The sequence below is a fragment of the Kogia breviceps genome, chromosome 18, assembly GCF_026419965.1.
Source record: "Kogia breviceps isolate mKogBre1 chromosome 18, mKogBre1 haplotype 1, whole genome shotgun sequence".
In the NCBI taxonomy this organism is placed as follows: Eukaryota; Metazoa; Chordata; class Mammalia; order Artiodactyla; family Physeteridae; genus Kogia; species Kogia breviceps.
The window spans coordinates 53,858,591-53,879,621 of NC_081327.1; the positions used below are offsets into that span (position 1 = coordinate 53,858,591).

The 21,031-nt window shown below is 54.0% G+C and overlaps 1 protein-coding gene across 2 annotated transcripts in view; it reads right to left on the reverse strand.

Moving 5' to 3' along the window:
* Nucleotides 1-12,770: 12,770 nt before the first annotated feature.
* MBTPS1 (membrane bound transcription factor peptidase, site 1) overlaps nt 12,771-21,031 on the reverse strand; it is a 36,931-nt gene continuing 28,670 nt past the window's right edge. For both annotated transcript variants that reach the window (XM_059045534.2, XM_067020207.1), the window contains exons 19-22: nt 19,278-19,409; nt 18,274-18,400; nt 14,746-14,876; nt 12,771-13,560 (exon numbers count right to left, since the gene is read on the reverse strand). In XM_059045534.2, the coding sequence (XP_058901517.1) occupies nt 13,364-13,560; nt 14,746-14,876; nt 18,274-18,400; nt 19,278-19,409 (587 nt within the window). In that variant the 3' untranslated portion in view covers nt 12,771-13,363. The remainder of the gene's footprint in view (nt 13,561-14,745; nt 14,877-18,273; nt 18,401-19,277; nt 19,410-21,031) is intronic.

The following is a 21,031-nucleotide window of genomic DNA, read 5'->3' on the forward strand; positions in this document are numbered from 1 at the left end:
CTGGGCCATCAGGGATGGAGATTGGGGCTCACTTCAGTGACCCAGAGGGGTGGAACGCTCTAGCTCCACCGGCGTGGGCAAAGGAGTCACGAATTACCGGAGCCCTAAAGAGCAGGTGCTGGGGTCACGTCCCCGAACCTAGGAGGACACGGGCAAGAGCCCAAGGCCGCCCGTCCCAAGAACTCGTAGCTTCTGAGACTTCTGGCCTGAGCACGAGAGTCTTAAGACTTCCGGGGGCGGGGCCTTCCCGGCCGCCCCGAGGGTTAGAGAGAGCTCAGCTGGGAGAGATCAGGGCGCCTGCCCCGATCTCACCATCTCCAACTCCTCCTCCCGGGATGCCTCCCAGGCCCCCTACCCCCATCTGTCACCTGCTAGGGGCACCGAGCCTAGCTTCCCATCTGCAGAAGGGGGTCCGTGTGCCCTCCTCGGGGGGGCTGTAGACTCACGCGTGCAAAGGCCCAGGCCGTCAGCAGATGCTTCCTGGAGAGGCTCCTCAGGCGAACGAGCAGGTGAATCACCTGGGGTCTCGTGAACAGGCAGACGCTGATTCGTCCCGCCTTGGGTGGAGCCGAGATCCCACGTTTCTCGCGAGCTCTGCGGAGGTGGGCGCTGCTGGTCCCCGGAGCACACTTCGAGTAGAGACTACCTCTCTGACCCGATACGGTCCGCTAGGATAGCAGAATACTGGAAACGGTCCCAACCCGAAAACACAGCCCCGTGAAGGTCGGACCTTGAATTCAGAGGTGAACCTGTTTACTCCTGGCGCCCAGGCTCAAATCCCCCCAGGAGCATATGTTAAAACACCGAGTGTGGGATCCATCACCAGCCTTTCTGACTCAGGGGGTCCGGGGCCCCGTCCTGAGAACTGCTGCTGTAAGTTAAACACGTCCCCCAATCAGTCCTTCTCCGTCGAGAACAGCACCAAAGGCTTTGCTCGTGCGGCCTCAAGCCCCTGACCGTGCCACCTCCCTGCAGCGGCTCCGTGTGTACTTTGCGGGCTCTGCTCTATCCGCTGAGCGGCCAGCCTGTCCGCGGGCTCCAGGGAAAAGGGAGCCCGGAGCTGGACGGCGTCGCGGGCCGCAGTTCTGCGGCGACCGTGACCCAGGCCTTGCAGCAAGCGCTCCCCGCACCCTCACTCTGAATCCCGAGGGCCGTCACCGCGCGGTGCCTCCAGCACGGGGCTCCCGCGGGTGGGGCAAGAGGCTCAAAACGTGAGTGCTCGCCGGGGCCACGGCCGGAAATCGGCCCCGAGTATGTGTCATCTCAAAGCCAGCAGTGTCACGCTGGCTCCTGCACCCGCCCGGACCCTGACGGTGCCCGGATGGGAGCGGACGCGTCAGGGAGGGAATGAATGGGTGAGCAGACGGCAGGATGTGAGGGGCTGGGGCGCACCCCTCCGGAATTCACATGGCTCTCTCCCCCCACATCCACCCCGAGGCAGTGAGAAAGGAGATCAAGGGCCCTCAGAGCGGCCTGGCTTTGTACTCCTTAATCTCGGCTCTGGGCGCCCGGGGCAGCCCCCTGTCCCGCCTGGGTCCCTCATTAGCTGCCCATTAACGCGCATGACTTAGAAATTGGCCACTGGGCTGTGAAATTCCACTCAATGGGGAAAGCCTCTTAATTCTGAGGGGCTCTGATCCGTACCCAGTCTCAGGGCTGTGTGACCTTTCCCGGGGAGGAGAGGTGCCCGTGGGGCCCCATCTGTGTGGGTGGGCAGCCCTGGTGGCACACGGGGCTCGGCCCAGCGCCCCGCACACGGCCCCACGTCGCCCCCCCAGGGGAGCACCCGGCAAGGGATGTCCCAGGGTCCCTCCTTTCCGTCTCCACGGAGTACTGGTCACCTGACAGGTTGGAAACGTCCGGGAGAAAGTGACCTCAGCTCATTTCCACAAACCTTTGTCTCTCTCTTTAGAAAGTTCTGGAAGACAGACCGGGGCAGAGGTCGGGGGGTGGGGTGGTCTCGGCAACCGGAGTGCCTAGGACTGAGATCCAGGCCTCACTGGGGTCCCCTGCGAAATGGTGGTAACAGCCCCTGTGTACCCTGCAGGGCCCTTAGGAGGACCCCGTAAGAAGAGGGATACTGTTGTTGAAATACACACGGGGCAAATCCCATGATCTGTACACGTCTGTGTTTTTACCTCCGCCCGCTTCTGGGCCCCTAGGACAATGCTCTGAACCTGGGCTGCACAACACCCGAGGGACCCTTCCAACTGCCGGCGCCAGGCCCGCCCTCAGAGCTTCGGATGAAGCTGCTCTGGACGGCCGGCCACCAGGCTTTCTACAAAGCTCCCCGAGAGGTGTTCACTTGCCGTCAGGAGGAGGAGGTCAGCCCTGTGCGCCTGGGCTCACAGCCCCTGCTCAGCCGCCGCTTTGTGCCCCGGCTTGGCCCTCAGAAGCAGGGGAGCGTGCATGTGACCGGGAGGGCGGGCAAGTGCGCAAACGTCAAGTCCGCCTCGGCGGAGGCCAGGGCCTCGGGGCATCTGTGGGATCAGGAGGGAGGAGGCACAGCGGTCTGAGGCCTGGGCAGCGAGGGGGAGCGGGCAAAGGTGCTGGGGAAAAGGCACGGGAAGCCGGAAGCACACAGCAGAGGACGCCGCAGGCTACCGCCTGCTGAGACGGGGTGGAGACCCAACCAGGGCTTGAGGAATGAAACTGGCTGGCACTCCTGAGAGTATTTTTTTGTTTCTAGTTTCATGTTTTGATCCCAATAAGCAAATACCACCTGTGGGCCAGCTGCCAAGGCAGCCACACGCCCAAGACTGTTAACTGAATCCGCAAGATATCGCCTCAGGGGGCGCACGGAACGACACACGCGGTTAACATTTGGAATCTTTAGGGGTTTTGCCGGGGACAAGGGCAAGCAGGGATTGCTTCGTCTTTTCTTCAGCTTTGTGCCCTGGCTTGGCCCTCAAAAGGAGGCTTAACAAATGCAAGTCCACCTTTCACTCATTAAGCTGCCTTTCTGGAGTGAACCAGCCGCTGAAGGAATAAAGCCTCAGGTCTGCAGATACAGGGGCTCGTGGACTTCTCAGGGCGACAGTTGACCTCTGCGGGGAGCAGGCGCCAGCACAGGGACAGGAACCCAGTGTGGCCGGTGGGCTGCCTGGCGGCTCCCAAAGACGGCCTCACCCTCGCCCCAGAACTTACGGCTGTGTCACCTGGCCACAGGGACTCTGCAGGTGAGAGCAAGTCCAGAGCTGGAGACGGGGCGAGTATCCAGGGTGGTCTGGGTGAGCCCTAATCACCATCACAGCGTCCCGAGAGGGACACAGCGGGGTCGGAGGGCAGAGACGCGCGGACAGAGGCAGAGGGCGGAGCGGCGTGCACTGCAGGTGACGGAGGGGCCCCCGGCCAAGGGGTGCGGGCGCCTCTGGAGGCTGGAGGAGGCCTGGGAGTCAGTGCTTGCCTGGAGCCTCCAGACGGAACCAGCCCTGAGTTTACCCCACAAGACTGATTTTGGACTTCCAGCCTCCAGAACCGCAGGGAATAAATGTGCCGTTGCAGGCCGCTGCTTCCTGGCTACTGGTTACAGTGGCAGCAGGAAACGGACATACCCAGCATCCCGAGTTCTGGTGGTCGGGCACCTCTGAGAGGCTGGAGGCCCATGGCGTCCCCACCCCCCCCACCCCCAAGCTCAACAGCAGGGGTCTTCTCTCAGCCGCCGAGCAGAGGTCGGGGGCCTCCAGGGGACACACAGCCCAAGGGCACAGGCCTTGCTGGCCCCTCCCTCTTTTTGAAGGGCTGGTGCCCTGAGTCACGATCCGGAGTCCCTCTCTGGGTGAAGGAAAAGAAAACTGCGCCTTGGGTTGGAAAGTGACAGGGAGCATGTTCAACCAGTCTTCACGTTGACCCTCCTCCACCCACTGCATCCAAAGGGAGAGGCACCCGGGAGGCGTCAGCGGCCAGACTGGAGGCCGAGTCACAGGGCAGCGGGTGGGCGCCCAGCCCTGCAGGGTCTTTGTCACCGGGATCCTGACCCCCGGATCCATGCTGACGTGTGGCCTGGGGGTGCCAGAGAGCCTCTCCCCATCTCCGAGCCGGGAGCCCCCAGCTGGCCTGTGCACAAGAATCCTCTGGGGAGATTTGTGCGGGGGTTTTCTGGTAAAACGACATGAAATTCACCATTTGAGCCGAAGTGTACGGGGTCAGTGTCATTTCATGCGCTCGTAATGCTGTGCAGCTGTCACCACTGACTGCTTAGTTCCAGCACATTTTCAACACCCCAACACGTCCCCACGGGCAGCCACTCCCCATCCTGCCCTCCCCCAGCCCGAAGCAACACTAACTAACCTGCCTCCTGTCTCTGGATTTGCCTGTTCAGGACCCTTCACCCAGATGGACCCTACACTGCCGAGTGCAACGTTTGCGAGGTTCCTGCACGCTACAGCGTGACCAGCGCGTTGCTCCCTTTAGGGCCCACTAGTGCTCCACTGTCCGGACGGCCCCCCTGCTCTCATTCGTTCATCCATCTGATGGGCACTTGCGTAGTTTCCACCTTTTGGCCACTGTGACGAATGCAGCTATGAACTTTCACGTACAAGGTTCTGTTTGGACACCTGTCTTCAATGCCTTTGGGTCTACACCTAGGAGTGGAATAGCTGGGTTGTATGGTCATTCTGTTTACCTTGGGGAGCTTCTAAAACAGATTTCTAGGCTCTTCCCAAGGAGCCTATGATTTAGTAAGTCTACAGCAAGGTCCAGGAATCTATGTTTATGACACTCGCCTGCACTGCCCTCATGTCACCAGCAAATTAAACCAACATTCTGCGTGTTAATATCCTCTTAACGGCACCACCGTTAAAAAAAAAAAAAAAAAAAAAAAATCAGAAATTTCTTTTCTCTGAAAACTTCTACTTAGTCTACATATGACAGTCCTTAACTCACTTCAATTTGTAGCCAGTGAACCTAAGTAGCACCCCCATTATTACCAGCAAGTGGGCATCCTTCCCGCCATGAGGAATGGGGAAGCAGTCTGGCACTGGGGGCTCAGAGCTCAGGCCCAGGCCACACCTGGGCTGGAAGGCTGGTCCCACCTCCGTTTTCTCATCTGAGAAATGGTGGTGGGAGCATCACGGGGCCGCTGGGACGCCCAGATCCCACAGCGCACGCAGACTTTGCCAACACCAGGCCAGCGGTGCGCCCAGCAGAGGTAGCACGTGTGTCCCAGCGCAGGTTCACCGAGCACAGACCTGTCCTGGTGGGAGGCCCTCAGGGTCCTCATGCCCGGGCACCGGAGGGCTAAGAGCACGTGCAGGGAAGACCCTAGCTATAGACCCATCTGCCGACACAGGGCGGGGCTAAGGGTGGGCCGCTGCAGGTGTCCTGCTGCCCTTATTTCTGGCCCATCTCCACGCAGTCAGGGCGCTGCCTGGCTAGATGACCACGGTTAGGGACCAGCCCTGGGGCCCGACCCCCATGCCCGGCCCCTCGGGGACCCCAGGGTCTCCGAGGACTCCCAGGCCTATCTGTGGTTGTACTGGGTTGGCTCCTCCTCTTTCTGGTTTTTAAAAGAAACAGAGCTGTCCCCTCGAACAATGAGAGCTCACGCCAGGGCATGAAAGGCAATCTTCAAAGCAGTGAGTAGGCCTTAGGCACATCTGTCACCGCGAAGGGACTCGCCACTGGGACAGGTGACATAACTGAGCACTGGCTCTGTGTCCAGCCCGGGGCTGTACCATGTCAGAGAAGGCTCACGGGCAGCAAGCGGCCAGGTGGGAACTGGATGGACCCCAGGCGGTCTGCGTCTACAGCCAGGGCCCTGGATGGTGGTACCCTCCCTGGAATGTTCCTCCCAGGTGGACCTGGATATCCCACCGCAACACCCGGCAAGGCCTCCATTCTTGGACAGGGCAGCACACAGCAGACCCCACCGACTGGTCCTCCAGAGAGCCGATCCCCTTTCTGGAGCACTGCCTCACTGAAACCCTCTCTCCAGCTCGGTCTCACGGCTCCTTCACCACCTCCCTCCTCCCCGACTCTGTCCCAAGGCACGCAGCTCCCAACGGTACCGTTCTGGCTGGCGGACAGGAAAGGATGCACACGTCTGTGACCCAACTGTTCACGGCAGGCAGGCCCTGTGCCTTCGGTGCTGTTCTGATGCTCCCTTCACGCTGGGCTGCTGCTGACCGCCACCTGTCCATGACCCCCAGGCAGGGTTCCCTCTGGAGCGGCAGGAACCACAGGGCCCTACAGCTCTCGGTACCTTAACAACACTCTCCTGTGTCGTCAACCTGGCCTCCACGTGTGGCCTGGGCGTCCATACTTGTCCATCTCTGTCCTCGCCCTGTCCCAACTACATGACCCTACAAATGCCCACACCCAGAGGACACTCGTGTGCACCGAGGCTGCCGTAAGAGCACTCGAGGCTGGGCCAGGGGCTCCACCAGCTAAAGGGGAAGCTGGTGTCGAGAGAGCAAGTGGGGCAGTGACCAGACTCAGCACGGGGAAGGGACGGGAGCAGGAGAACTGCTCCCCAAAGCAAGTAACACATGCAGATGCAGACCTTGAAGGCTGGGCGAGGGATCCTCCCAGCAAGTGGGAAGAAGAGACCCCAAGTCCAAGCTCCATCCTTAGGGCATGAGGTATCCAAGTCCCCAAAGAGGCAAACCCAAGGCCGGCAGCCAATGTGGAGATGCGGAGACCGGGTGCCCAGCTCAATGCTCTGAGGTCTAGAACTTCATTTCACAACCACAAGGCTGCAGCGTTAAGATGGCCTCTTACGATGGAGCCAGAGAAACACTCTGGTTGACAAATAATTTCTCTAATGCAATCATTTGCCAACATTAATACTGGGAGATGCCCCAACCAAAAGACACACGCTGACTGAATGGATACAAAAACAAGACCAATATATATGCTGTCTACAAGAGACCCACCTCAGACCTAGGGACACGTACAGACTGAAAGTGAGGGGATGGAGAAATATATTCCATGCAAATGGAAATCAAAAGAAACCTGGAGTAGCAATACTCATGTCAGACAAAATAGACTTTAAAATAAAGAATGTTACAAGAGACAAGGAAGGACATTATATAATGATCAAGGGATAAATCCAGAAGAAGATATAACAACTGTAAATATCTATGAACCCAACATAGGAGCACCTCAATACATAAGGCAAATGCTAAAAGACATAAAAGGGGAAATCGACAGTAACACAATCATAGGAGGGGACTTTTAACACCCCGCTTACACCAAAGGACAGATCCTCCAAACAGAAAATAAATAAGGAAAGACAAGCTTTAAATGACACATGAGTCCAGATGGACTTAATTGATATTTATAGGACAACCCATCCAAAAACATGAGAACACACTTTCTTCTCAAGTGCACATGGAACATTCTCCAGGACAGATCATATCTTGGGTCACAAATCAAGCCTCAGTAAATTTAAGAAAACTGAATTCTTATCAAGCGTCTTTTCCAAGCACAAGGCTATGAGACTAGAAATCAACTACAGGGAAAAAAACGTAAAAAACACAAACACATGGAGGCTAAACAATAGGCTACTAAACAACCAAGAGATCACTGAAGAAATCAAAGAGGAAATCAAAAATACCTACAAACAAATGACAATGAAAACACGATGACCCAAAACCTACGGGATGCAGCTAAAGCACTTCTAAGAGGTGAAGTTTATAGTAATACAATCCCACCTCAAGAAACAAGAAAAGTCTCAAATAAACAACCCAATCTTACACCTAAAGCAATGAGAGAAAGAAGAACAAAAAAACCCCAAGGTTAGCAGAAGGAAAGAAGTCATAAAGTCAGATCAGAAATAAATGAAAAAGAAATGAAGGAAAGGATAGCAAAAATCAATAAAGCTAAAAGCTGGTTCTTTGAGAAGATAAACAAAATTGATAAACCATTAGCCAGACTCATCAGGAAAAAAAGAGGGAAAGGACTCAAATCAACAGAATTAGAAATGAAAAAGGAGAAGTAACAACTGACACTGCAGAAATACAAAGGATCATGAGAGACTGCTACAAGCAACTCTATGCCAATAAAATGGACAACCTGGAAGAAATGGATAAATTCTTAGCAAAGTACAACCTCCCAAGACTGAACCAGGAAGAAATAGAACACATGAACAGACCAATCACAAGCACTGAAATTGAAACTGTGATTTAAAGTCTTCCAACAAATGAAAGCCCAGGACCGGATGGCTTCACAGGTGAATTCTATCAAACATTTAGAGAAGAGCTAACACCCATCCTTCTCAAACTCTTCCAAAATACAGCAGAGGGAGGAACACTCGCAAACTCATTCTACGAGGCCACCATCACCCTGCAACCAAAACCAGACAAATGTTGCACACAAAAATGAAAACTACAGGCAAATATCACTGATGAACATAGATGCAAAAATCCTCAACAAAATACTAGCAAACAGAATCCAACAGCACATTAAAAGGATCATACACCATGATCAAGTGGGGTTTATTCCAGGAACGCAAGGATTCTGCAATATACGCAAATCAATCAATGTGATACACCATATTAACAAATTGAAGGATAATCTCAATAGATGCAGAAACAGCATTTGACAAAATTCAACACCTATGTATGATAAACACTCTCCAGAAAGTGGATATAGAGGGAACCCACCTCAACATAATAAAAGCCATATATGGCAAACCCACAGCCAAAACCATTCTCAATGGTGAAAAACTAAAAGCCTTTCCTCTAAGATCAGGAACAAGACACGGGTGCCCACTCGCACCACTATTCTTCAACATAGTTTTGGAAGTTTTAGCCACGGCAATCAGAGAAGAAAAAGAAATAAAAGGAATACAAATTGGAAAAGAAGAAGTAAAACTGTAACTATTTGCAGATGACATGATACTATACATAGAAAATCCTAAAGATGCCACCAGAAAACTACTAGAGCTAATCAATGAATTTGGTAAAGTAGCAGGATACAAAATTAATGCACAGAAATCTCTTGCATTCCTATACACTAACAACAAAAAATCAGAAAGAGAAATTGAGGAAACTCCCATTTACCACTGCAACAAAAAGAATAAAATACCTAGGAAAAAACAAACCTACCTAAGGAGGCAAAAGCCCTGTATGCAGAAGACTATAAGACACTGATGAAGAAAATCAAAGACAATACAAACAGATGAAGACATACCATGTTCTTGGATTGGAAGAATCAATATTGTGAAAACGACTATACTACTCAAAGCGATCTACAGATTCAATGCAATCCCTATCAAATTACCAATGGCATTTTTTACAGAACTAGAACAAAAAATTTTACAATTTGAATGGAAACACAAAAGACCCCGAATAGCCAAAGCAATCTTAAGAAAGAAAAACGGAGCTGGAGGAATCAGGCTCCCTGACTTCAGACTATACTACAAAGCCACAGTAATCAAGACAGTAGGGTACTGGCACAAAAACAGAAATACAGATCAGTGGAACAGGATAGAAAGCCCAGAGATAAACCCATGCACATATCGTCACCTTATTTTTGATAAAGAAGGCAAGAATATATAATGGAGAAAAGACAGCCTCTTCAATAAGTGGTGCTGGGAAAACTGGACAGCTACATGTAAAAGAATGAAATTAGAATACTCCCTAACACCATACACAAAAATAAACTCAAAATGGATTAAAGGCCTAAATGTAAAGCCTGACAGTATAAAACTCTTAGAGGAAAACATAGGCAGAACACTCTATGACATAAATCACAGCAAGATCCTTTTTGACCCACCTCCTAGAGTAATGGAAATAAAATTAAAAATAAACGAATAGGACCTAATGAAACTCAAAAGCTTTTGCACAGCAAAGGAAACCATAAACAAGACGAAAAGAGAACCCTCAGAATGGGAGAAAATATGAGCAAAAGAAGCAACTGACAAAGGATTAATCCCCAAAATATACAAGCAGCTCATGCAGCTCAATATCAAAAAAACAAACAACCCAATCCAAAAATGGGTCGAAGACCTAAACAGACATTTCTCCAAAGTAGACAAACAGATTGCCGACAAACACATGAAAAGATGCTCAACATCATTAATCATTAGAGAAATGCAAATCAAAACCACAATAAGGTTATCACCTCACACCAGTCAGAATGGCCATCATCAAAAAATCTACAAATAATGAATGCTGGAGAGGGTGTGGAGAAAAGGGAACCCTCTTGCACTGTTGGTGGGAATGTAAATTTATACAGCCACTATGGAGAACAGCATGGAGGTTCCTTAAAAAACTAAAAATAGAACTACCATACAACCCAGCAATCCCACTAACTGGACATATACCCTGAGAAAACCATAATTCAAAAAAATACATGTACCACAATGCTCACTGCAGCACTATTTACAATAGCCAGGACATGGAAGCAACGTAAGTGTCCATCGACAGATGAATGGATAAAGAAGATGTGGCACATATATACAACGGAATATTACTCAACCATAAAAAGGAACAAAACTGAGTTATCTGTAGTGAGGTGGATGGACCTAGAGTCTGTCATACAGAGTGAAGCAAGTCAGAAAGAGAAAAACAAACACCGTATGCTAACGCACATATATGGAATCTTAAAAAACGGTACTGATGAACCTAGTGACAGGGCAGGAATAAAGATGCAGATGTAGAGAATGGACTTGAGGACACAGGGGGATGGGAAGGGGAAGCTGGGATGAAGTGAGAGAGTGGCATGGACATATATCCACTACCAAATGTAAAACAGAGAGCTAGTGGGAAGCAGGTGCATAGCACAGGGAAATCAGCTCGGTGCTTTGTGACCACCTAGAGGGGTGGGATAGGGAGGGTGGGAGGGAGGGAGATGCAAGAGGGAGGAGATATGGGAACATATGGGGATACATGTATACGTACAGCTGACTCACTTTGTTGTACAGCAGAAACTAACACAACATTGTAAAGTGATTATACTCCAGTAAAGATATTTTTAAAAAGAAAAACAAAACAAAACAAAAAACACTGGGAGATTTCACATTCTCCAGATTGTAGGCTTCTCTTGAAAGATCAAAACACGTGCCATCCCCAAGATGTGGCCTGAGCGCTCTGGTGAGTCCCAGCCCCCCGAGACCCGCTGTCTCACTAGGGCCGTGTGCTCACTCCCTGGACCCGACTGGCCGACGGGACCCCAGCTCTCACAGTGCTGGGGGCAGGTGGTGAGCCGTCCACGCCTGTGGAGGGCAGGCAGGAAGACCAGAGGCACAAGCCCCTCGTTCGGAGATGCTGAAACCACGCTTAGGTCTACAGCCCGTCTCTGAGGACAGCACACCCCCGTGAGCCTGTAAATGCTGACACGCTAAGGGCTGCTGGGGACGGGGAGAGCTCTAAGGGGCCCTCAGCAATTCCTCTAAGTCCTCGAAGCAACAGCAGCCACGGAATGCGGTTAAAAGCTGCCAGGTCACCGCTGTGACCTGTCAAGGGTGACACGTGGCAGGGAGGGTTGGGCGTTGGCAGCTCCTCCCTCATCCCTCGGCCTGGGCCTTTCTCTTCCCAGGACCTCACCAGCACCCCGATCCCACAGGACCTCTGTCCTTTCCGGTCAGTCTGTCCTCACCTATGACCTGAAAGCTGATGTTTGGCCACTTGGAGCACAGGAAACACTGTACAGGCAAGGGTTAAAACTTAACAGGCTGCCTTGGGTTAGGCAATGGTTTCTCTCTCAGAAATGGCCCCTGATACATAAAAAGGACTTCATCAAAATGAAAAACTCTTATGCTTGTAAGTATACCGTCAGGAAAGTGAAAAGACAACAGACAGAATGAAAGAAACGATTTGCAAGTCATGTATCTCATAAGGGACTTTCATCCAGAAGATATCGAAGAACTCTTACAAGTCAATAAAAAGACAACTCAATTAAAAAATGGGTAAAGGATCGAAATGGACATTTCTCCAAAGAAGACATAAAAATGTCCAATGAACACATGAAAAGATGCTCAACATCATTGTCTTTAGGGAAATGCAAATCAAACCACAATGAGGTGTCACTTCACGCCCGCTAGAGGGCTATCGTCAGAAAAATGGGTAACTTCTCTACATCCTCACCAACAGCAACTGTTGGTGAGAATGTAGAGAAGCTGGGACCCTCATACACTGCTGGTGGGAATGTAAAACGGTGAAGCAGCTTTGGAAAAAGAGTTTGGCAGTTCCTCAAAAAGTGAAGCCTACAACTACAGGATTTTAATACTCCTCGGTGCCAACCCAACAGAAATGAAAACTTATGTCCACACTAGAAATGGTACCTGCACGCTCAAAGCAACACTATTCACAACAGACGAAAAGTGGAAACAGCTCAGTGGTCCATCAAGTGCGGATAAACAACATAAGACCCATCCTTACGACGGGGCGTCATTCAGGTCTAGAAAGGAGGGAAGTACGGAGACAGCTACAACATGGGTGAACCACTAAGACGCGCTCCGTGAGAGCAGCCAGTCCGCCAAGGCCATGTATTATACGACGCCCTTTTCATGAAATGTTCAGATTAGGCAAATTCATAGAGACAGCAAATCAGTGGTTGCCTGGGGCTGTGGGAGGAGGGAACAGGGGCTGACTGGCTGCTGGGTAGGAGGTTTCTTTCAGAGGCGATGAAAACGTTCTGGAATTAGAGCGGTGATGGTTGCACAACCTTGGAATATACTAAAACCCACTGAACTGTACACTCTTAAACAGAATTTTGTAGGACGTGAATTACATCGCAAAAAAATATTTAACAGGCTGACTCAGAAGCCATCCCAGGTTGTCATCAAAGAGAAGCGGACAGGTGGGCAAGAGCCCGTTACACACTTTTTAGCTTCATACAGGTAATGCGTATTTATTGAAAATTTTCTTCACCAACAATGGTGAAATCAAGACCCAAATTACAAAACACGATGGCAGTTGATACTTATAAAAATAAAGCGAAGGGCTATGTTTCACCTGTCCTCTCATCAAAAAGGAGATCACGGCGTCTGTGTCATTCCTCATGATGTAATAGTAAAAAAACTGCGTTCCGTTGACAAAAAAAATAGCTTTGCTTCCATACAGCACAAGTCTTTAAAGTGACTTTTCCCCAACAATAAATATAGAAAATAGCCTTTATGGAGCACATCTAGCTTGGTCAGAGCCGTTTCCTCCCCGACGGCCTTCGGAAGCGGTCCGAGTCTTTGGTGCACGGGCGGCCGGCGAGGTCTGACTCCAGGCTGCCCCGCGGGGCCCTCCCACGGCCCCGTGCCCCGCACGACCCACCGCGAGCCGGCGCTCCTCGCCGGGGGAGGCCCGCTCAGCACAGGCTCTCAGAGCGTTTCGAGCAGGGGGCCCCCGGGAGCCCACGGCTCCGCCCGCCTGCCGCAGCCACCCTCGAAGGCGCTCCCCGGTGCTCAGAGCCAGCCGGGCGGACGTCACACCGAGGGGGCCTTTGGCGGGTGAACCTGCTGCACGAGCTGCGGGCGCTTCACCCTGGGCTTCCTCCGCTTTGGCCTGCTCTTGGCCTTGTTGATCTGCACCACGAAGAAAGCCAGGACCACCATGGCTCCCAGGAAGGCGAAGACGGGAATGGTCTGGCCCACCTCCTGGTTGTAGCGGCCAGGCATGATCCCTGCAGGAGGACAGCGGGGGACGGTCAGCCCACATGGCCGCGGCCTCTGTGCCTCCGAGACGAGCTGGGCTCGCGGTGACCCAGAGGAAGAATGAGAGAGAGGTGCGCCCAAACTCTCAGGCGAGGGCCTCCCGGGGCCGGGGGTGGGGCGTGAGGTCTCCGCCCCGCCTCCCCACCTGTGCTCCCTCGGAAGCCAGCGTGGCCCTCCTGCTGCCGCGGGTCACCTGCAACGGGGGCGCCCGATCTCTGTTATCGTGAAAAACACGGAAGACGGACAAGTCTAGGTGCTGGTGTTACACTGGCTGGACCGGGGGAAGAGGGAGGCGGCCTGGCGGGAAGGTGAGGACGGCCGGCCACGCTCCCGCCGCTGGGAAGGCCTCCCGCGGACGGGACACGTGGTCGGGAACTGAGAGCGGCCCTCGGAAGAACCTGGGTTTGTGCTGTCACACGGCTCTGGAACTGAGCGACGCCGGGGTTCCAGAACTAACCTTCATCAGTGCACCCCGGGACCTGCAGGCACGGCCCTCGGGAGCTTGACGTCAGCACACCAAGTCCCCAGGGTAGGACCACGCGGGCCAGGGTACCCCTTCCCGATCCCTGGGGTTCCCGGCCGACCCCTAACACCAGGAGAGGTGCCCCTGAGGAGCCGTAAACTCGTGCAAGAGCACGGGCATTCCCGGGACACAAGAGGAGCCCACGCTCCGCTGGGGTGACTTGGTCCAACCATCCCAGATAAAGGACAACGTGTCCCCGACAGTCCAGTGAGGCCAAGGCCACTATGTGGCGGGTGGGGGGGCACCATCTGATGTCACTTGGGGTGAGGGACACCCCACATTTAACTGAGAATCCCAGCTCAGGGAAGTCCCATCCTAGGGGGGCCGGGGCAGAGAATCGGTGAAGACGTCTGGGTTGAGGGTTCAGGGGCCATGCTGTGACAGACGGACATCATAAAAGAAATTCTAATTTGAAAATTCAAGTAGAATTTTCTAAGAGGCGACAACACGTTAATCCTTTAGGTCTGCTTCTGGCCTTGTTGATTTGTACCACGAAGAAAGCCAGGACCCCCATGGTCCCAGGAAGGCAGAGACGCGAACGGCCTGGCCCACCTCCTGGGGGACGGAGGGCGGCTCTTGAGAACAAACCATAGTACGATTCAGCCCAACAGTAAAACAGCGAAGAACTGACCTCCGGGAATGTCCCACGCTCCACTCTCTCCCGGAGACAAGGGTCTCACTTGAGGGCGGTTCGATCGGAAGCTGGGTAACACCACCTTGTCCAGGTCGATGGAGAGTAACTTCTGGTGTTTCCAAAGATTACTTCAGGAAAACGGATTCAAACAAAATAAAAATAAGCAACTGTACTGGCCCAAGGAAGCTGAGCCAATCCCTAAGAAACAGAAAGTGATTTAAACAGTAACGTGAAATGACGTCCCATCTACGTCTACCTAAACACGAGCGTGGACATCTGCAAGCACACTTCCAGGCCCCGAGACAAGAGCGTCAAGTAAAGTCCGTGCACACAAGGTTCCGTTCTAGAGGGTTTACACCACCAGCAACTCGAGCTTGCCTTGGCCTAAACCAGAAACGTCACCCAGCAGGAGGAGAGCAAACCACACGTAACCCCTGAAAGGAGCCGGCGGCTGCAGGCGAGGGGACACGGCCCGGCTGGAAGACGCGCCGTCTCCACCGCGAGGCGGGAGAGCCGTGGGCGCTGCTCTCTGACGGACGCAAACCACGGCGGCAGAGGGGGCGGACCCGGTGGCAGGGGCCAGCCGTCACCTTGGCCCTCCAGGACACCGCGCTCAGGAGGCAGAACAAGGCAGACACACAAGTAACCGAGGCGTGGACAGAAAGCATGGGGATAAAGGAGTGAGCACCTGCCTAGCCCGCGGGGCCACAATGACGAAGAAAGGAAACACACGCGCTTTGCAAAAGGTACCGGACTTGCTACGATGGCACCACTGTTCATATCGCTAATTCTAAGATCTGAAGAAGAACTTGTTCAGGCCAACGTAACTTGTAACTGAGGAAGAGAGGCTGGTATACTGCCAAGAGCAGCCTGGAAAGACACAGAGACGAGAGCAGAGTGCGAATGGAAAATCTGAAGACTGCTGTGGCTAAAATCGGGGAAAAGAATAAAATATGCTTGTAAATTATGAATTCGCCATTTTTCTCTTCTCATTCATTTGGAAATTGCTGGCCCATCTCTCACTTTGGCCAAGAGAGAGCAAAGAGTTCAGTTCTATCAGCAATCAGGATGAAGGTCAGCGGGAAGCCGACAGACACTGGCCCCGTAAAGAGGTTTTCCGAGCAGGAAACAGATAAGCTGCTATCTTGCCCGTCCAACCGGGCAACTGCTCGGAAAATGCCGAGTATCATAACCTGTTCTATTTTATATAATTTAACTTTACTTTTCAGGTTTAATCAGTCTGAAAATTAAACTGACAATGCTAAGTTACAGAATCAATGACATTTAAGCTTTATAACCATGCAGGTGACTATACATGGGGCTGTATGTTAATTCTCACGGTGCTTTCCTGTTCTGGAATTTAATTACCTGGCAGTGGCCCCTTCTCGTTGAGCAGATGGGGTGACAGTGCACCACATTATTATCTGAGAATTTCACAACGTCCCCATGGGAGGACAGAAGGTTAGCCTCACCCAGGGGCTCCTTACAGGTCTGACATTCCTGCAGCTGCTCTGGGTACAGATGCCTGACGCCCAGCAACGACACCGGGAAATGAGTCCTGGATTCAGGAACGGAGTGGACGCCTGCACTCAGCACTGGCCTGACGGACCCTGAGCCTTTCCAGGGCTCTCTGACATTGTCTCGCATCGCTTCAGACATTCAGAATCTAGACCTAGATCTAGGTCGATGAGAACTGAAAACAGTTTTCAACAAGATGTGAGATGTGAGATAAAGGTGAAGCCTGGTGGGTGTATTAAGAAGGAATTCTTTTTTTTTTTTTTTTTTTTTTTTTTTGCGGTACGCGGGCCTCTCACTGCTGTGGCCTCTCCCGTTGCGGAGCACAGGCTCCGGACGCGCAGGCGCAGCGGCCGTGGCTCACGGGTTCCCGGATGTGGGATCCTCCCGGACCGGGGCACGAACCCGCGTCCCCTGCATCGGCAGGCGGACTCTCAACCACTGCGCCACCAGGGAAGCCCAAGAAGGAATTCTAGAGAGCGACAGTGAAAATCAAATTCTAGGAGCTGCACAGCATCAGCATCCTTGACGGGCCAGGCTGGGACTTGATGCGTTGTTCGATGTGGACACGCAGACACCAAGGATACTGTTATCTATTCTCAGAGCCCTGAGCAGCACTGTGGAGAATAACTGGGTTTCAGGAACCTTTGCCAACAGCCAGTGTCCACTGGGCGTGAACTGCTGACCACAGCTGGAGTTCAAGTCTGGTTTGGATACTAGGATGATGATAGGTTATAAATAAATGAGATGTAAAAATGGAACCGTACCACAAATTTTTAAATGATGGCACGGTAACTGAAATGGAAAAGTACTCAGTAATTAAAGTTTCAAGACCAAGAGTGCTGACGAGCAGAGAGCGTGATGAATCTACAGTTCTGTTTTCCATCAAGCGTGCTCTGAAGACGACGTGCTCTCCACTCGCTGAGCGAGCGGCGCACTCAGTGCTTCTGTTCACGGCAACGGCAGAGCAAGGGAAGCTCCGGGGCCTCCTGCAGGCAGCCCCCTCTTCGTGGCTCACAAGGTAGACAGTGGCCCCCCGTGCCCTGCCACACACCCCCCAACACCTGCACACACGGAGACCCAAACAAAGTGGGCAGGCTGGTGGGGGAGAGGAGGCAGGGGCCCCCCTCGAGGGGGACGTGCCGCGTGCGTGAGGCGTGTTGCCTGTGAGTGGAAAGAGCTGCTCGCGGCGCCACTCAGGGGAGCAGAGGCCCTGGCGGGGGGGCTGCTCCCACAGCCACGCCCAGAGCACGGGCCACTGCGTCACCGTACCAGGACCTCAAATCTCCCCACCAGAGCAGGAAGTTGTCCTGCTGGGGCCAGGCATGCCCAGGAGAGACACAGGGAGAGGGACTGATCTAGAGAAAGCCTGGAACCAGCGGCCTGAGCTGGCTCTTCCGCCCGAACAGAGAAACAGCAGGGGTCACTCAATTTTTGGCTTCTGAAAGGAAACGACAGAAATGAAGAGGCTGAGCTTGACAGGCTGGAGAAGCAGGCAGATCAACAGCGTCTGTCATGGTTAAGAGGTCACTTTACCAGGGATGACACTCAGCCCAGGGTGAGGGCACAGACGCAACTCCGGGCCCGGTGACAGGCCAGAACCCAGACCTACTCCTGAAGTCTCTGCCCCCGGGTGTGACACAGAAAGACCCCGTCTGTATCCCAGAATCAACACGGCACACGGGGAGCGCTCAACTCCCGAACCTCGAACTAAAGGAGCCAGAGCTTCCCTTCACGGGGACATCACTGTCAGATCACAAGCTTTTTCACCAAGAGCCAACCAAACCTAACGGGAGGCTAATTACCCAAAGCACGTTTTATGCAGCATACCACCAGGGTGCATAACTCTGAAGGTCAATACGGGAGTTCGCTAATTTAGAAAACCATCACAAAATGACAAGCTAGACTTGATTATTCCATAATGATGTCAGTAAAATTCCGCTCCCTCTTATTTTTTTAAAAAAAAGGCAATGCCCAGCAGAAAGAGTGGAAAAGCACAGTGTCACCAACCTGGGAGCCGTCTCATTCAAAGGCTGCGGCTTGGCCCATGACAGGTGCGGACAGGCGGGCAGTGCCCGAGGCTCAGGGCCTCCCAGCCGGGCCTCAAGGACCTTGGAGTATCGGTGCAGGTGGTTCCCTGGGCAGCAGCCACGCCGACAACCGGGCCATCGCCGTTAAGAAGATGCAGGGGGAAAACAAGGCTTCATTAGTTGTCTGTCTGCTTCCCGGCCGTCAGGCCCACCCCACGCGCTGCTCAGCTGCCCGCCAGGTGCTCAGGGGCGAGGCCTGGCTGCTGCCGAGGGTGAGCGAACAGATCAGGACAGCCGCACCCTCTAACGTGGCCACGCTGCACACACAGCAGCGGCCGGGCCGCCCCACTGACCGGAGAGACACGCACTAGGCTATACTCAAGAAGTCTAACCTGCAGATACACTTCGTGGAAACAGCTTCCTCTTTTCAAATAGTTAATGCTCAGGACAAAAAGAAAATCTGCAGTTTCAAAATTCAGAATTCTTTTTGCTTCTCAGATCTGTGCTGTCCCTTACTGCAGCCACCGCCCACACGCAGCTACTGAGCGACTGAGAGGGTGGGTGTCACGTGTTTAAATAAGGGTGTTCTGGTGAAAGGGGCTGAAGAGTTTTATCACAATGAACTTATCAACCTCTTTCTTTTTGGTCCTTAAACGCGGCCCCTGGGACGTTCAGAACCACACCGCGGCTCGCACCGAGCGCCCAGGGACAGCCTGGGGGGAGGGGGCTCGGGCCGCGCGGCCACCACGCTGTCATCCGCTAGGCGACCTGGGGCCCTGTCTCTTCTGTGAACCGGAAAGAAGCACCTATTGTCAAGGGTCCCGAGAGGGTCCAGAGAGCAATCCCTGTGAGCAGCCCCGGCCTGGCGCCTGGTACCTGGAGAGCGCTCTGAACTGCCGGCCGCTCCTCCCAAGAGCCCGTCTTGCGGGAGCCCCTCTCGTGGGATGACACGGGCAGGGGCGGGCGCCCCCCACGGCCACTCACCTTCCATCCTCTCCGGAGCCACCGAGCGCGCTCCGCTGGGGGGGCGCTGCCGAGCCCCCGAGTGGCTGAGGCTGGGGGGCGTCACCCCGTACGACGTGAACTGCAGGAGCGCGTCCAGGAGCCAGAAGCAGTCTGTGGGTTCAGCAACAGGCTGCTTAGCAACCAGATCTGCTAACAATGACCTCTACAGGAAAATCAAAGCTGGCCCCCGAACAAGGGGGAAACGGGATGGCAGAAGGTCGGGTCCCAGTACAGCCCTGTCCGTGAGACACTCGCGTCCTCCACGGTCAGCGGCAGCCCACGCGGGCCTCACTCCCAGCCACCAGGCGCCCCTCGGTTCTGGGTTCCTCACGACAAGGACAGAAGGGGCTCCCACAGGGACGGTGGGACCACGTGCCACCAGAGAGCAGAACCGCCCGGAGATCGGGGGTCTGCGAGAGAGGAGGGGAGAAGCGGGCACCAAAGCTCCCGCCAATGCCCGCAGGCCGCCCTGGGGGAGGGATCTAGATTTTCAGGTGAGGGTAGAGCCAGGACCAGCGGGTGCACGCCACAGGGAGGCGGGTTCAAGGTCAACGCAAGTACAAAGTCCAGCAGCTCGGGCCGCCCCGAGTCAGCGGGCCCCGACCACAAAGTAGGAAAGCTGAAGATGCTCAGTTATTTGGGGGGCCATCCCAGGGAGTCTAGGTGCTGGGCTGCACTCAGCAGCCTCCGTCTCAGGGCCACACGGACGGACCCTTCCTCTCGGGAGATGAGGAGCTGCGTGGACTTCACACCGGGGATCACTGCTCCCCCGCGGCCACCTCCCCGCATCCCATCAACAGCAGCGCAGACGGGCTGAGGGTCACAGAGAGGGGGCGGCAGGACGCACTCGTCTCCCGACGGAGCCCCCAGTCAAGCGGCCCCGGCCCCCAGAGCTCCTCCAGGCAGACATGGGAAGTGTAAGGACCAGGACAGTCTCTCGGGAATTTACAGTTTTCATAAAGACACACCAGAGATCGCAGGTCTTAAGACAATCTCTGTAGAAATAAAGCATTAATCTCCTTTCAACGATACCTTTACCCTTCACTTTTGATTGTTTTAAAAGAAAACGTTCTATGGATTGATGTGAAATGCTAGGAACGTACTCACTTACCCCTCACACCACAGAGAGCGAGAGAGGGAGAGAGAGGGCGGGACGGACGCAGCGCAGACGCCCAGCTCGCGCTCAAGCCGCCTCGGCCCCTCTGCCCGCACACGAGGACATGGCTCCCCCAGCCCCTCCTGCCCCCGTCCTCAGGGACCTGAAAGACTAGGTTCTGGCCCCGGTCTGGCCCTCATCTCAGCAAAGAGACGGAACACTTGCACCCGTCCATATGCCTCCTTTACACACTGAGAAAAGTGGAAGTCTTCGGCCGAGCTCAAACCCCCGGGTCTGAAGGTGCGTGGAGAGAGGCCGAGGAAGAGGAGGGGCGCTAAGGACCGGTGGCCCATCTCTGCCCCCACCTCACACCCAGCGATGATACCGAGCACCCCTCACGAGGGCCGCCACTCCCGAGTCTGGGATGAGGGCCAAGTGCTGGACGAGGCTGGGTCAGACCCGAGAGGGGCCTGCGCAGCAGCGCGAGGACACGGCCTCCAGAGCGGGGCGCCGGGGGGGGTGGGCAGAGACCGGGTACACTGGCCTCCCCACCAGAACACGGCGCCTGGCCTCCGCCGGCCTCGGCACAAGCGTGGAGGGGAGGGCAGCGCGGCCTGAGAGCGCGCTCTCGTTTTGC